Raw genomic sequence first — 15,872 nt, forward strand, 5'->3', positions numbered from 1 at the left:
TGCTGCCGCTCTTACGGCGGGGCATCGCCGTCAGTTGCCCCTCACGTCTCCGGGCGCTTCGTGGCGGTGGTGGCTGTTGGCGGCTCTCCTGACTTTCCCCTTCCCCGCCTTCCTTCCAGTGATCCAGTTCTTCGACGCCGTCAAGGCGGATCGCACGCGGAGCTGGCTCTACGCCGCTTGCTCCCTCTCCTACCTGGGCGCTATGGTTTCCAGCAACTCGGCTCTGCAGTTCGTCAGCTACCCGACTCAGGTGGAGCGGGGCGGGGGGCCAGGGGAGGCGGCGTTAATGCACAGCTTGGCGCTCCGTTCCCCCCCCCCCCCTTAACGCGCGGGGCGCCCCGAAAACGGGCGCTGCGCTGACGAGGCTAACGCTGCGGAAGAACCGGCCGGTGAAATGACACGGAGGGAAACCGCGGTTTTGTTTTCCTGTAGCTGCGTTTGTGGGGCTGTGCCGCTGCGGTTCAGTCGGCCCTGGGTGTGCAGAGAGGGGCCAAAAGAGCTCAGACTGTTCCAGAAAGGGAACAGCAATCCCTAGAAGTTACGGGAATTCGCTAACTGGGAGCGGGTGCTAATGTTGGAGGGCTTGAGACGATTTCTGAAAGCTTCACCGTTAATTTAGCAGTCGCCCTGCCGTGGGGTTTTTCGTCTTCCTTTTCTTGAAGTAGCTGGTGTGTTTTATGGGAGGGGCGCGTCGGGGCGGTCTGATCCCGCACGGTCACCCTTGCGTTGCCGTGATCTCTCTCCTTGCGGGCGGGTTGATGGCACGCGGGTGGTTAACAGAGTCTTTCTTTCGTAGGTCCTAGGCAAATCCTGTAAGCCTATTCCAGGTAAGCAAATTTCACGTTTCTTCGGGTATGTTTGCGGGGATTTCTCGTGCCCTCGACACGGACCTCAGCTGCCAAAACAGTGCCTCTCCCCTTCCGTCCCCTCTGCCACGGGAGACGCAAGCGGCGGTTTATCTGCGTGTTGTTCTGTTGGGCCAAGTTAAAATCCCATGAGCGGGTTTTGGGAGCGGTTTGTGACGTTGCTTTCTTTACAGTCATGCTTTTAGGAGTGACTTTGCTGCGGAAGAAGTATCCCCCGGCCAAGTATCTCTGCGTCCTCTTGATAGTCGCAGGCGTGGCCCTGTTTCTGTACAAACCTAAAAAGGGGGCTGGGAGCGATGACCACGTCTTTGGCTATGGAGAGCTCCTTCTGGTGAGTGCTGCCAACGCACACGTGACCCCGGCCGGGGCGAGGAGGAACTAGCAGTTACAACACAGATAAGGCCGCGTCCTTTGTACCTCCAGCGTGCCCTAAAGCTGGTGTGGAAACACGCCCGCAGGAGGACGCCGGGGCTGGAGGGGCGCGCTCTTAAGCTGTGGCGTGAGATCAGCGCATGAGTACAGGCGCATCCCTCTTAGCGTGTGTTCTGAGGCCACGTAATTGCTGTTGAACAGGTGATTGGGATGTAAAAGAACAAAGGGGGAGAATGCTCAAGGTCTTCCCCACGGAGAAGAAATAAAGAATGAAGGTTTTCTTTGCGTTCTCTTATCTCTGTCTCTTCTCAGCTGCTGTCACTGACCTTGGATGGGCTGACTGGTGTGTCTCAGGACCACATGAGAGCTCACTACCAAACGGGTTCCAATCACATGATGCTGAACGTTAATCTGTGGTCCACCTTGTTCCTGGGGGCTGGTAAGGAACACCCCGCAAAAACCACAGCCGCCGCGCCCAGAGACTGCCCTGGGACACCCCCTGGGAAGAGACATCGTGTCCCGCTCCAAAAAAGGGCCTAGAACACTTTTTGCAAATAACTTTATGTTTTGGGTTGGGTTTTATCTGTCTGTGTATAAGAAGTGGGGGTTGGTCAGTGTAGCTCTCCTCACGCCCACTAGAGGACACCGCTTCACGCCGAGCGTAGCCGCCCGACGCTTGTTGGCTTCTGAGAAGTCCTCCCTGCAGGCCAAGCTCCCTGCTCCAGCCCCAACCGCCCGCGTTTCTACCCGAGGGCCCTCGTGCGCCGGCAGAGGAGCAGACCGTATCACCGTAGCTTTCTGCTCCAATTAGGGAGTAGCGCTTTCTAATTCATTGCTAGGGGCTGTTTTCTCAGAATTGGATCTGCAGTTAACGATTGCTTCTTTCGTTAATTAACTAGGAAGGCGATCGCTTTTTCTCCTGTTCTCTTTGTTTTCCGCTGCGTGGAATTCGGTCTTTGCTTTTAGTAGCTCCTGTTGGGTTATGAGCGTAAACCGAACTCGTACTGCGTAGGCAGCGGCTGCTCGGGCTGCCTCTGGGCTCGTAATTCTTGCTTCTCATCTTGATCTTTCTTCCAGGGATATTGTTCACTGGAGAGCTCTGGGAGTTCTTGAGTTTTACGGAACGCTACCCCAGCGTCATTTACAACATCCTACTGTTTGGCCTGACGAGTGCGCTGGGTCAGGTAAACGCGCTTCCCTTGTTCCGCGGCCTTCGCTGGGATGTTTGCCCTGCTGGGAGACGGCAAAGCGAGGCCGCCTCGCTTTCCGTTGCTTCGGTTGTTGCTTTCTGTACAGGCTGCCTTCAGAGTAAAACTGGTTGACGTTTGTATGCAAACAACCAGGATTTGAAATAAAATTCTTTCGGCTCTGGCTCGATGGCTTTTCATCTGAAAATACGATCCGTGTTTTTTCCAGTCAGAGTGACAAAAGGCATCTCTTTGTTTTTGACAGAGTTTCATTTTCATGACTGTGGTATACTTCGGACCTCTGACCTGTTCCATCATCACCACGACCCGCAAGTTCTTCACCATTTTAGCCTCCGTCATTCTGTTTGCCAATCCCATCAGTACGATGCAGTGGGTGGGGACGGTCCTGGTGTTCTTGGGTAAGTCTGGGAAGCGAACGCCCGGGGTCTTTCCCCTATTGACTTAAACAGAGACGATGTGTAGCGAGGGGAGAGCTAACAAAAGATGCTGGTCAAAAAAAACCCCTAATTGCATTAAAACACCCTCCGTGGAGGAGCGTGTTAGTAGCCTCACCAGTGCAGGAAGAGAGGAACGCGAATTCTAGCGGATCTCTTTGGTCTCCCCCCCCCAAACCCCGGGAAAGCAACGCCCCCGAGGCAACCGTAACCAGTTGGTGCCGTTAAGCTGATTTTTCACAAAGTTCCTTGTGTTGTATTTGTTCGAAGAAAATGGCTTCACGTTCTATGCGCACGGGTTATTTTTATCTCTTCGCAGGCCTTGGACTTGATGCCAAATTTGGAAAGGGAGTAAAGAAGACATCGCATTGAGGAGATGGTTGATCTCTGCAGCTGGAATGAACTTTTAATTTATTGTCTTGTACCTCAAAATCTGTTATGAAACTGGACTCAGGATAGGTAATCAGAAGGAGAGTGTTTGGATTTTTTGTGTTATAGTTTTTTAATTCTAAATCGTCTTAGAAGTGTAATACTTTAGTTTTAACTGTAATTAAGCTTCCCCCCACCCCCCCGTAATCAAAGCTGCGTTACTAGATCCTAGCAGCAGGATGAAACTCTTGCCTTAACAGGAAAAAAACTTCATATCTTTATTAAAGAAAAAGAGACAATGGCCGCTTTTCCAGAACTTTAATTTCGGTCTCGTTGGCTGATCTTGGGGAGAAACAGCACACCTCTCTCCCAGGAGAGGGCTAGTCGTAGAATTCCGCTAGTTCTTTGGTGTGGCCTGGAAAGATCCCTGGATTAAAGGCCCGTGTTGAAGACAACCCCCTCTTCTCATTGGCTGTATGATTTTCTTTTTTCCGTAACTGAGTTGGTGGAGCAGCCGGTTGGATGCTCTTCCATTGAAATAATATGCGTAAACATGGAGACGCATTATATCCTTCGTCCGAGCCCTTCTAGAACAGAAGCAACTCTTGGCATATGTAAAAGTTTACAGGAAACCTGTTTAACCAGTGGGGCCCAAATTAATTCTTTTCATCCCCCCCCCCTCTGGTGAAGGAACAGGACCCTCTGCTGCTAAAACCACGCCAAGGTTGCGCGACAGCAGTGTCTGCATGTTGCAAAGGCCCTCGTTAATTAACCACCCTCACGGCCAGCTTTCCAACACCCGCTCCTGAGCGCAGGCTAGCTCCCCGGTGTTGCGTGGGGAGGAGTTGTTATCATAATGATGCCTTCAGAGTTGGAGAGCAAAATTCTCCAAAGAGCAAACTTTACACATGAAAGCATGTTTCTACCAGCTGTCGCTTGGTCTCCATCTGTTCGGTGGCTTTGGCCTTTTGCCCCTCCAGATGGGATCTTGATCTCTTTCCTGAGCGGCTGTTGTAAGTCTCTCTCTCCCTCTCTCTCTCTCCCCCCCCCACCCCTCCAGTGTTTTCTTACAACTTTTTTGGCCTCAAATTTGGTTTTCATTTAATCTGTCTCACTGTCCTGTAGTTCTACTCAAACAACACATTTCTTGCAAAATTAAACCCTAGGCTATTAAAGGGTCTTTCTCTGTCAGCTTCACCTCTTTGCTAACTTACATTGTCTTAAAGGTCAAGTGATAAGTAGCAAACAAACATGTTCTCAGTAGTAGGGAATCCTGAAGTAAAAGCTTCTGTGGCTTAACTCCGTGAATGCTGCCTGATGAACACCATGTGCTGGCATCTGCTACTGTACGGTGGGGATCCTGGCTCCCCCGAAGACAGTTATGCCTCCCGGTGTCTCTAAGGTAATGAATACTATTTCCATTTTATAAAAGGGAGAAGAGAAATTGCCTGACTCGTTCATGAACACTGCGGCAGAGATAAGAATTAATTCTTTTGTGCGTCTTAATCACAAAACTATCCTTCCTCTGTGTTTATAGGACTTGCGCTCCTCTGTCTCTTGGCACTACCTTAAATTTAACCGATTCTCAAACTCGGCAACCAAAAGCAGCAAAAAGATTCTAGGCGAGCTCTCAATTCCATTAGTTTTGCAGACTTGTTTTCCCTTCTATTAGTAATCTAATGTAGGAATAGACCCAGCTCCCCCGTCACTGTGCAAATACAAACGCCTGAAAAATGTGTTATAAATCACGCCCTCAGCCATCCACTTCCTGGTGATAATCTTGGAATTTCTGTTCAAACATGTCGCCTGTTAAGGCTATTTGAGTCACTGCTGCTACAAACCGCTACTCTGTTCTAGAGCGTGTGCTACAAATCAAAGGGCAATCACTCCTATTTTGACTCCACAGAAGCAGAATCGCTTATTAGCGGTAATTCTATACTGACTAAAGCTCTTGAGAAAGTATATCATCAGAAACTGAGGGACTGAGATAGCAGCAGCCTTTCTCCGCTGCGCTGTCAGTCTGTTATCGGCAATCTCCTTTTTATTTACAGCATCTCAAGCCAAATTGCCTCGTTGGTGGACATGCTGGAAGACTGCTCTTCCTGAACTCTCCTCCCCCCTTTGCCCTGGGTCTAGGTGTAGCTCTAGGAGAGACAGTGTCTTAAAAATGAAAGAAAGACTTCATTGTTAATTTTTTCCTTAACCGTTGAAAAGAAGCCACCATAGTTTCAAGGGAAATTTTGCTCAAACCCACGGGCCTGTCCCCTTCCCCACGCTGCAGCAGCCTAGGCGACCGGCAGAAAGAAGAAAGCTGGGAGCTTCCTAGGGTCTATTTTCTAAGCCAGGATCTGTCTTTACCAACATCTTCAACTTGTCTGTATTCAGAGCACAGATTTAAAGATCAGTCTGCCAAGAAGAAAGAAAATAAAGGAGATTTTCTCTCTCCTGATTGCTGCAGGCTCCCTTGACCCACTTTAGCTCTAAAGCCTGTTCCTGGTGTTGCTCCAGCTTGGTTTTTGCTGCACCTCCAACTCTTAGTCAATCAGAATTTCTTAAAACAAAGGCAGCTCTTGTACCTACCTTAAGTCTGAATCCTTTGGATTTCCTTGGACAGCTTGCTGTCTTCTCTCCAGACCTCACGTACTGCGAGATCCCAGAGGAGTCTACAAAAGCAATTCGAGAGGCTATTTTCAAATCAGCGCTGGCTTTTCTTCTTGGACAGTTTTAACAACGCTGCCACAAAACAGGTCCCCAGCTTTGAGCTGCCAGGAGGAGTGCTGTAATGCCTCTCCCCAGTGACAGACTGGTTACCACGTTTTGAGAAGCCTGCCTGGTGACTTTTGGTGTATGTTCCTGCTTGAGTTCAGCTGTCTCTTTATTTAAAGACAGGTAAACTCCAGAGGAACTGGGTTAGGATCCAATAAAGTTTTCAGCCTCCGTGTTACTTTTTCCTGTTAGAAATGGTAGCTCCTCTTCAAGGGGCCTTTTGCAGAGGGATAAATGTGTTCAATAGTTTTTTGGCTTTCTTCTTTTTTTATAAACAGCACAAGTGTCTTCAGAGGCAATGCTTGAATTCTGGTGAGGTGTCAGGAAAGGCTTTCTGTCTTCAAGTAAGAGATTAGTAATGTACAAAGCGTTGACAGAACTTACTCGGGTTTATCTAGATGCCGCGTAACATCTAGGGTACGGCTGTGCAGAGGAATCGTTAACTACTGCTGGCAAGTTCTATTTTGCTTATTCAAAGAAGGAAGCCGCCTGTGGTAGCGTGTGCACCTGTAAGCAGTTTAGAGGTTTCAGGGAATTAAAGCACAGTGCCCAGGTTCTCTACCAACAATCTGGGCTTCGCCAGTTCTGCTATGACTCGGTTTGTGTCTCTCTGCTTTTTTTAGACATTCTCCAGTTTATTAGAAGGGTGCAAACCTAGTTAAATAAGAGACTACCTTGTTCTTTTTAGTCCTGTGTGCTTGATCTGTCTTTCCCCAGCTGTAAGCAAGCTGGGGAAATTGTGTAATGACATATTTTCCAAAATGAAAAGTTTTTGCAAAGCGTAAAACGTCACCCTTTGCAGTCAAGATGGTAGGTGCTTTGTGTTCAAAGCTCTGTAATGTTTTGAGTTTGGGCTGACTTGCCAAGGAGTTACTAAAGGGAATGCTTGTGGTTTGCGCCTTCCTTAGCAGATGTGACTGGTCTTTTTCTGAGTAGAAGAGGAAGGGAGGTCAGTTGAGTAGGAGATTAATTTATTAAGTGCCTTAGACAAAGCCCTGCAAGTGCAAAACATGAAGGTCAGACTGAGAAATTATGAAGAGATTCCATCTTCCTCTCTTCTACTTTTTGTTGCCTTCAGAGTCCCAACCCCAAGTCCATTTATGACTCATCCAGTTACCAGCAGGGGGAACTCTTATTTCAATCATTTTCAAGAAATGCAAGGAGAAAAACAACAAAAAAGCAGTTCCTCTTTAATTAGCGATGTAACTGTACTTCTAGAGTCTTTGTGCTTACAGTAAAAGCATAATGTGGAAATCAAGGTCTCCTCCATTTTTATTCTGCTTAATTCTTTTTGACCATCAGCAGAGACTACATTCAAGCTAAGTCGTTAGAAGCTTTAAGACAATCACCATCTCTTCTGCAGAATGGCCTTCATTACAAATAGCATGAGTATAAATAAGTATGCGCACGCCTGCGTGTGCTCTTGTCCTCCTGTAACACGAACAGCTGGCTTCCCGCACAGCAGCAGCCACCGGCATCACGGTCGATGTTTTTGAAAACATTCCTGCCAGAATTCTCCTAGGAACCTTGTCAGTTCTTGGTGGTTCCAGGGAGATGAGAAGAGTCACGCACGTACTGAGAATAAACAGCAGATTACATTGCTGCAGCGTTTGTGCCTGTTGTCCCTCCAGGAGGAACTCGCTGATGTATCAGCTAAGAAAGGTGAAGTTTTATTTCATAGCTAACTGAGACATGGCATCCACAGGGGGGAAAACTTAGCAGCTGCGTTCCTTTTCCTTTCATCTTCCTCGTTTTTACGAGCTCCTTCTGCAACTCCATCAGCAGATGTTTAAAAAACCCCAAATGTTTAGAGAGCACATAGAATAAGGTAGATGATACTGTATGTGCATATTTTTTACAGAGGTGGATATAATTGTGTACCACTGATAATTTTCTGGTCACAGGATAGCAAAGACTCATGCTCAAATGACAACAGTTTAAGGGATACGGAAATTATCGTTACTGCTTTGAAATCAATGAATTGCCAATCTTGAAGATACCGCTTAAACCCAACCCTAACAGTCATTCTTCCAAGAACAACTAGGATTTAGGCTGTGCCGTTCAGTTAAGAGTCAGTGATGATGTGAGCTTATCCGGCAGGATTCCACACACTCCTGCAAAGGGAATGGGAATTCCTGTCAGATTTCAGGGACTGAAAAGCACATGAGAATAAAAATAGCACCCATCGGGGAAAATACGTGCTAGCTTTAGAGTCCCACTTTAGCATGTAGTAAGTTTATGCTGACTCGTAGTAGGAAGAAGTTTGTAAGGCCGATAGGGATGGGATATGCATTTGAAATACATACTCTTATAATAACCAGTTTCATACTTAGATTTACAGTTCATAACTAATGGAATTTCAGCAACAGTGAGCCAGGGATGCATGTAGAGAACAGGAGAAACAGTAATTGCCTCAGACTGAAACTGAGACAGCTGGATGTCACACTGGAATGAGGTATTTAAGGTTTTAAGTATTTTAAGGAAAAATATTAAGATGAAAAGTGCATGTAAGGCTTCAGAATTAAATTAGCAAAAATGGTCACGTGGCTTTTTTTCCTTTCTCTTGCCATGCTTTTCTGCAGTGCTTGCAATGTCATTTTCATCCATTTTGTATATTTATGCACATACAGGATCCTGAACATTTTTAATACCACCTTCATCATCACAGTTCAGTTACTTTGGTAAGCTCACAGCCTATTCCCAAAGCTTTTATGAGCAATTAATCTGTTTTAAAGAAAAAAAAAAAAGTGTTCAGAAGACAGCATGGTTTCCATACACGGTACTTGTTGAAATACTGACTCATGCAGTAGAGGTGTTTTGCTAGGAGAATGCAAAAAAAACCCAAAAAAAGACTGCCAGGGTCAGGGATGGTGGTGTGCTTTTCCCTGGAAGTAGGTTCAGGTCCTTTACTTGGGTCTTCAGTTTTACTCAAGAGCAGCACAAATGTGCAGCGTTAGGCATTCCCAAGAGCAGTTCTATTGGCACAGACCAGATGCCAAAGAATCCATAAAAGTTAAAATCCTGCCAGGCCCGTCACGGAAACCTTCCATCACCTGGAATGAGGACTAAGTCTTTTGCTTGACTGAAACTCGAAAACGGGAATGAAATGAAATATTTTTAATAGGCATACATAATTGGAGGACAGCAAGGAAATCTTTTCCATAACGGTCCTTGTACATAGTGATTTGCTTTTCTGCAGGTGGGACTAGCACCCCACAGTTTTTAATCAAATGTTGTCATTTCCCCTTTATAATAGCCACTGTTTAAAGACAACACTAAGAAATCTTGCAGTGGCCCTGGAACGTGAATAGAGGGCATACTAGGCCCATCTGCAATGGCCTCTTCCCATCGACAGCAGAAAACTGTCCTCCAAAGGACTATTTCCCACCTAAAATTAAACATTACGAGGCAATAAAAATCTCGCCCCTCTCAAGTACACTCAAACAGTAGGGATCATCGTCTCCAGTTTCTGTGGTAGTGGAAAAAGTAGACAGTTGAGTTTGTGTCCTCTGGCAGCACGATTGCTTGACATTCGTTAGCTAAACTTCTAAAAATCACTTCTCAGAACAACGCAAACTGCTTGCAGGCAAAGGCTGCCTCTTTTATTCCTTATCAGCTTTGAGAAGCTGAGTCTGCTTTCGAGACAAATTTGCAGCCTGCTCTGATTTAGTTTATTCTCAGAATTGTAATGTCACTTTCTCCCAAGGTCTTGAGAGATCTCATTCAGTGAACACGATAGGCTATAACTTGTTAATTAGTTTTACAGTGAATGTGGCAAGAAAAACAATCCTGGTCTCAGGATTAAGAAACAACAGCGATTTGGATTAGCAGATTCTGCCCCTGCCTTAGGACCTGTGTGGCAATCCCATAACCTGACGTGTTTAACTGATGACTGTTTTTTATTTTTGTACGAACAGCTGGGCTAGATCTGCAAAAGGGGGAGTTCACAGCCACAGCTGGAGAGATGTAAAACTCTCATCTGAACACACAAAGCACAACTGAATTACCAGCTTCTCTGAATAACAAGGCCTGAGATGTATCAAGTTGGGCACTTCAAATTAGTGCATAGTTTTGACGTGAACTTTGTCTTCTCTGGTTTGATAAATCCTAAGATGTCTTTTTTTTTTTCCCCTCTGTCTATAGTGCATGAAGCATAGTATCACTTAAAATCACAGAGGTACTGGTTAAGATAGCTTCATTAATATTTCTAAGCAGCAAGACACCATTACCTGATAATTGAGGAAAGGCCCAGGAAGAAGTTAATTATTTTTGCAGTCAGTAAATATTTTAGGAAGTGTGAGTTACATAAATCCTGGGAACCCATACAGGATGCAACATTTCATTTCATTATCTATAAACTTACCCACTCACAGAAAGGGATAGCACAGTCCAGTGAAAAAAGTAGTTCTGTAAACGCTGGAATTAGCAACCCCTTCTTTGATGGAATGTGGTAGAATGCAGTGATCTTTGAGGCCCCTACTTCTTTGTTTTAACTTGGTTGGAGAACACTGCTGAATTAGAAGTTATTGAGGGATGGGGTAGGAAGATAGGAACATCAAACAACATAAGCTTTGTCTCCTTAGGAAATCAGGTTAAAGCTAACGTGATCATACAATTATAGACTACAGCATACAGACCTCTACAATAGGACCAAAATATTGCACGGACAACCTTACTTGTGGTTGGTTTTCATGGCTCCTGAATGCCTGGTTTTGAAATCACCCTTGTAGAAAACAATTTTCTATGCAATAACTGAGTGCATCTTCAAATGAAATTAAACATCTGAATACTCATTACAGCCATTTTGGTTGCAGGAACTTAATGCCATAATAGTCATTGCAGGACATTGCTAATGAGAAGGCAAAAACAAAGAGCCGATTAGCTCCACATTAAGCTGTTCAGTTCCGTAAGAATGTTCTAGAATAGCAATATTTAAGTCATAATACTTGCTAGAATTTGTGCAATAAAGTACATACTGACAGCTAGTATTAATCTTTGTGTCGAAAGCAGAAATTTAGAGAGCTCTCCTCTCTTCCACCAGCATTAAAAAAATAGAACAAGACTAAACTGTCATCTTGTTATGAATCCTGATGCTACGTGATTGAAAAAGTCTTCATTTATGATACCTTAAAAATCCTGCTTTTTCCTCACCTGTTGTTATTCCCTGCAAGGTCCAGACTGCAAATGCAGTTTTACGTTTTTCCTTTACTAGATCACTTAGCTTCATTGTTCCCTACTTCTTTCTTACTGGATTTACTTCCTTTTTTTTTTTTTTTTCCAGCTGTTGGAGCCCTTTATGCTCATTCATAGTTTCATGCTCTGTTATACCGAGTGAATCTTATCCTCGATTTTTCAAGTCTTTTGTCCAATTATCTCTCTCTCTACCTGTAGAAGGGGAAAACAGCAGTGATAAAAACCTTTAGACTCTGTTGCAGTCCGTTCCCACTTCTCCAGTAAGGAAGATTGCTGTGATAACATTGAAGATTAATTCTTGTTTGTGGAGAAAAGCGGGTTTGAATAAATCTGAGGACTTTCGACAATGTTCTGAGCTCCTCTACTCTGCAGGTGCTAGCAGAGTTAACAGCATCTTGGAGAAAGGAAAATAATTTCACAGACCATTAGGGCTGGTGGGAAGCAGCAGGATCAGGTTTTAATGAATACAGGATCAAAAGCATCTTAAAGCAAACTAGCACTGAAAACAAGAGCAGGCTCATCAGGGAAGACGGGAGATGCTTCTAACGAGAAACAAAGCACCAACTCAAAGACATTAGGGAGTCACTCTCACAATAGTGCATTTTAAAGTATAATTTCCTCTTCTAAAAAATTAGCTTTGATACTTTTCCAATACATGTAAAAATAGCATTATGAACAGATTCCCTGCAATTAAAATCTCCAAGTCAGAGTTCTTCCAAAGGAGGTCAAGAATTTTTTAAACAATGTTTGTTTTCTCACAAATAAAAGTAGTTTTTACTCACAGCAACAATTACTAAGTTATCTTACAGTATTTTGAAGTCCGGAAAGCAAATTCAGACAAGAAATATGCATAGCAGTAAACTCAGACCCGAGAATGGTTTCTCCTTAGAAAAAGGAGACTATCCCACCGCTACCAGCAGGCACTTTCTCATAGAAGTGCTGATCGTTACTGTGTTTTGTACTGAATTTAACGCTCTGTGTATGCGGTGGCTGTGCTAGAGCAAATTTATCCTTTCATGCTCCAAGGGACATAGGTGCTACTGGATCCGAATGTAATGAAAGTAGGAGCTAATTGCTTAAGTGCTAGGACAAGGATGGTTTTGAGCACATGCATAACCAGAAACTGGCAATACTTAAGTGAACTTTCAGGGCAGAAAGGGCGGTACCGGAAAAATTCAGGTATCTGTGATTTTATACATCTGTTGAAAAAAAATTGCTTTCAGTCATAGTTTTGAATCTGGATGCCTAAAACCCACCTAAGTCCTATACTCTTCTGGATTTCTGCTTTGAAACCGGAAGCAACCAGTTTCCCAATTTCATCCTTTTTTTTTGTGTATGAACAAGCTACTTAACTTCTCTACACTTTTTTAAAGTTTTAAAAGATGGGTAATACTCAGCTTACCTTCCTACTCCATGCAACACTGAAGATTAGTTAATTTATAGTGAAGGAAAAGCGGGGATACGGGACTCCATCTAGCTCAGTACTTGCTATTCTGTTGCAAACTAAATTTTGTGGAAAAGGGTTGCAAAAGAAAAAGCTCACTAGTTTCCTTTCCCTGGAGGATCCTCAGACTTAGATAGTTCAAAGAAGCCAGTATCTCAGAAGCTTCTCCTTTCATCACAAACCATATCAGCACTTACTGTCCTCTAGCGTGCTCCGCTAGTGCCAAAGCTTAGACTCCTTTGACAAGATAAATAATAATGTAAGCTTTGTACTGGGCTAGGTGAGAGCGTGACATTTTCAAGAGGATGGAGATACCCTGGCAGAAGTCAGACTGGAAGGATAACCTATTAGATACTAGATTTTTAATTGGCTATGACACAAAAAATTACTATTTTGCAATGAAACCATAGAAGCCTATAATATCAAGATTCTTTTTGTGTCTTAAATTTAAAACAAACAGTAACCATACCCTAAACCAAGCAATGATTCCCTTACTGTTTGTGAATATACCACAGCATTCCTTTTGCATTACATATGGAAAATGAGTTGTATAGATGTCTCACTGGTATAAGCAGAGGTGAATCAAGTATGTTTGTGTGCATTGTATGCAATGTTTGTGCGACTGTTGCATATATAAAAGCCTCATTAAGTCTCCCCAGTGATTGGAGGTGGGTTTTGTTTAGAATGGTTTTGTTTGTTTTTGTAACAAAGATAGCAAACACAGGAAATAATTAAATAACTGTGTTTTCATACTCTCCTGCTCATCAGGAGCCTATATGAGATTTTAATTAGTGCTGCATTTTCAATAAGTCTGTATCCGTACGTGTTGCAGATTCTTTCCTGGATAACAGGGAGATAATTGAGAATCCTGTTTTTCAGTCTCTCACGAAAGGGCTGGGTGATATATTTAATCATGATGTAGAAATGCTGGCAGGTTTCTCTGAGTTCAGCCTCTCTCTAATTACATTTCTAGATTTTTAGTAAATTGAAAGGGAAAATGTAGGAACAAAATAATTAAAACCAAAGAGGAAGCGAATATTAAGAAGCAGGAGCTATTTAAAATTCTTGCACACAACTCTTTCACGGACATCAGTTTAATCAGCTTCACATAAAAATCAAACTTACACACAAAAGTAACACCTCCAAACCTGTATGTACAGTCGCATTTACTGGTTCTTTTCATGCAGAAAAAAAACACCTGTCTTGTATCATTCAGATGATACTGAGAATTGTACCCAAAGTAAATGCATTTGATAATTTGGTACTCTCACATGCACACTAGTGTCAAAACACACACCCCCCAGCCTATCCCCAGGCAAATTTTCAAGGTTCAAGCAGTACCTGCACCTAGGAATCGTCCAGTCATTTTATTACAGCATTGTATTAAAGACAGAAGGTAGGGTTTGTGAAGACTAAGTTACAGTATTTCACTTCTATCTGCCACCAAGGAGTACAGAATTGACCCAACTTTTTCATATGGAGGAGAGGTGAAATTTGATCTTCATTTCCACAGATACCCAATTTAATTTTCCACTTCCTGGGAACAAGAGAATTTTGATCAGGAGAACATCATAAACTGCAAAAGAGGTTGACCTCCCTACCGCTAAATGACACATGGCCAGTGTTGAATTAAAGGAGACATTTTTGTTTCTTCTATCTAGAAACCCCTTGTATCAAGACTCTGCAGCTTAAGTGCTCTAATGCAGGAGGGGAGGGGGGAATCTCTTTGTTTTCTCTTAAACTGGTGCTGTAATTTCCTTTTGTACTTCAAGAGAATAAATACGTCAGTAAAAATCCACAGTTTATATTGTGAATATAAAATCCAGGATAACGGAGAGGGTATGAAAATAAGTTTCTAGGAGAAATGTGTAGCCGCGATAGGAATGCTAATACCAATTCTGTACTTTCCAAGAGGCAGTTTTGTGGCATTTCTTCCTTACAATGCAGCATTACCTGCTGTTTTGTCACCACAGGCAGCAGTTTTTGAAATGAAGGAATGAAGCAGGGTCCAAGAATTGGTCATGACTTGGATGAGATACTCGCCAAGAAAACCCAGGACACTGCAGAAAATGTTAGCAATAAAACAGGCAATATTCTCTGAGGTAGTAGTGGACAAATGTGGCAGCCTAGCGTACAGGACCAATTGCGCTATGAGAAGCAGCATTTTTCATCTGAGAGAATGAGATCTGAGATAAAAAGACTTTGGATCTTTCATTTGAATAAGTGTAGCTGTGACATATTATGTAACCTGGCTAATTTGGTTATCGGGGTGCTTTGCGTGTAATTGTATTAACTCATTGTAACATGAGACTGAAACTGGCAGGAAAGGAAGGTTAGCTCTGGATAAACTTTCTACAAACATATACGTAATTAAGGACTACTAACAATGAAAATTTTGCTTCCTCTGGTTGCAAACCATTACAAATTAGAAGAGGGAAGACCCATATATAAAAGAGATCTTAGGATCACAGGATAATTTGAGTGGAGGGGACTTCAGGACATCATCTGGTCCAACCTGCTCAAAGCAGGGTCACTTACGAGATCTGACAAGGTTGCTCTGGCCTTTATTTAATTAGGCCTTGAAAACCTCCAACAGAGACTGCATAGTCTCTCTGGGCAACCTGGCCAAATGCTCATCTATGGTCATGATGAAAAAATTTCTTATATCCAGTCTAAATCTCTCTCGTTTTTACCTTTCTCACTCATCCTCCTGCTGTGTAGCACTATGAAGTGCCTGGCTCCATTTGCTTGATAAGCCTCTTGTAGGTACTGGAAGGTCTGTAAGATCTCCCTTAAGCTCTTGATCTAGACCCCTGAATGACAGACATAAAGCACGTTGGCTTTATAATCCTTTTCTCAAAAGGTTAAAATAAATGCTGTGCCTTGAAAAAAATCCTCCCCAATCATCCTCAAACTTGGCAAGAAATTCTCATTGTGCACAGCGTGAGGAGCCATTCTTCACAAGCGCTGGTGACCCACGCACTGAGATGGCCCACGACCCAGCCTGAAGTGAGAGAAGGGAGAACTATTTGTATTTTCACTACGCAACACTAAGCCCAACCCTCAAAGGAATGGGGAGGAATGGTGAAACGAGGCCACACCACAACAGCAAGAGAAATGTATGCCCTCCCATCTCCCCTAACCTTGGGATGCCCCTCCCATCTCCCCTAACACTTCCTCCTTGGGTGAAGAGATTTAAAATAAAACCCCACGCCAGCTC

At 43.7% G+C, this 15,872-nt stretch overlaps 1 protein-coding gene across 1 annotated transcript in view; it reads left to right on the forward strand.

Annotated features, from left to right (window-relative positions):
* SLC35B1 (solute carrier family 35, member B1) overlaps positions 1 to 7,923 on the forward strand; it is a 10,877-nt gene extending 2,954 nt beyond the window's left edge. Inside the window, exons 2-8 of the mRNA XM_009321973.1 lie at positions 35 to 250; positions 797 to 827; positions 1,040 to 1,197; positions 1,551 to 1,677; positions 2,316 to 2,422; positions 2,691 to 2,844; positions 3,200 to 7,923. Of these exons, the coding sequence (XP_009320248.1) occupies positions 35 to 250; positions 797 to 827; positions 1,040 to 1,197; positions 1,551 to 1,677; positions 2,316 to 2,422; positions 2,691 to 2,844; positions 3,200 to 3,252 (846 nt within the window). The 3' untranslated portion in view covers positions 3,253 to 7,923. The remainder of the gene's footprint in view (positions 1 to 34; positions 251 to 796; positions 828 to 1,039; positions 1,198 to 1,550; positions 1,678 to 2,315; positions 2,423 to 2,690; positions 2,845 to 3,199) is intronic.
* The last annotated feature ends 7,949 nt before the right edge of the window (positions 7,924 to 15,872 follow it).

Source organism: Pygoscelis adeliae, unplaced genomic scaffold (assembly GCF_000699105.1).
Source record: "Pygoscelis adeliae isolate BGI_AS28 unplaced genomic scaffold, ASM69910v1 Scaffold504, whole genome shotgun sequence".
Classification (NCBI taxonomy): domain Eukaryota; kingdom Metazoa; phylum Chordata; class Aves; order Sphenisciformes; family Spheniscidae; genus Pygoscelis; species Pygoscelis adeliae.